Source organism: Andrographis paniculata, unplaced genomic scaffold (genome assembly GCF_009805555.1).
Source record: "Andrographis paniculata isolate CXL003 unplaced genomic scaffold, ASM980555v1 Contig52END, whole genome shotgun sequence".
Lineage (NCBI taxonomy): Eukaryota > Viridiplantae > Streptophyta > Magnoliopsida > Lamiales > Acanthaceae > Andrographis > Andrographis paniculata.
In genome coordinates this window covers 3,528,064-3,529,228 of record NW_026137587.1, presented here as the reverse complement: position 1 = coordinate 3,529,228, position 1,165 = coordinate 3,528,064, and the positions used below count along the sequence as shown (strand labels likewise).

Genomic DNA, 1,165 nt, shown 5'->3' with positions numbered 1-1,165 from the left:
TTTAAATATATTAATAATCTTATAGTAACAAATTCATCCAAAAAAACAAATATTTCTCCTATGCATTATTTTCCTTGTGTTGTCATCTCCACACCAAAGTATTCTCATCACATGCCCTACAAACACAACATATATACAAATATATATATATATATATACACACACACAAACTTGCCCTTCACAAGAGTGCTACCTAACATTCACTTCAAAAAAAAAAAAAAGAAAAAAATCATCCATGGATTGGTTTTCTTGGCTCTCAAAAACAAACTTAGATCCGATCCTCGTGTACGAATATAGCGCCATCTTAGCCCACAACGAGCTCGAGGAGAATGACTTACCCTACTTCGACCACGAATTCCTCCAAAGCATGGGGATTTCAATAGCCAAGCACCGTTTAGAAATCCTCAAGCTCGCCAAAAAAATCAAAGTCAAAAAATTCCCGCTCCCCCTATCAAAAATTTTGACGGCGATCAGACAAACAAAAAAGCTCGTTTCCAAATATGTCAGGAAGTGGGCGCATAGTCACGAATCCACACTAGCCCTCGTGCCTAAGCACAATCATAGCGAGATTTTATGGCAAAGTGATATGGTGAAGAGGAGCAAGAGGGTTCAAGTGGTTCGACCACGGCTATTGATCACCAATGGGAGCCCTTATAAGGCGCCGTCTAGCCCTAAAAAGATCGATGTTTTTTTGGACCCTTTCTTAGATAAGATCGATCATGAAGGTGATGGAGGTGCCCAGAATGAGTTTTTGTCAAGTACCGATGAGGAGACAAGGTGGGATAAAATGTTCGACAACCTTAATCCAACTTGAACATTGGTACTTAGCATTGTGGGATTTCTTGACATGGCTATGGATAGATCTTGTGGTTGAATGTGTTTATTTTCTTGTGTTTAATTAGTGTCTTTCTTATGGAACTACTTACATTGACGATATCTTTTTTAGTACTAACAAGAAATAGTTTAGTTGTGGATAGTTTTATTAAAAATTTAAATCATTAATTGATATTTTAGTGTTATTATTTTAGATATCTTACCAATGAAATTCATGTATTGGACATAATGTTTTTTTCTAAAAAAATAAAAATTCTAGAACTACTTTTTTTTTAGTATACTTTTTTTGGGTAAAAATATAGTACTCTTACTATTTTTTTTTCATATAAAA

The 1,165-nt window shown here is 34.7% G+C and overlaps 1 protein-coding gene across 1 annotated transcript; it reads left to right on the top strand.

Moving 5' to 3' along the window:
- Positions 1 to 235: 235 nt before the first annotated feature.
- On the top strand, positions 236 to 814 carry LOC127254401 (uncharacterized). Its single transcript, XM_051279492.1, has one exon. The coding sequence runs from the start codon at positions 236 to 238 to the stop codon at positions 812 to 814; it is 579 nt and encodes a 192-aa protein (XP_051135449.1).
- The last annotated feature ends 351 nt before the right edge of the window (positions 815 to 1,165 follow it).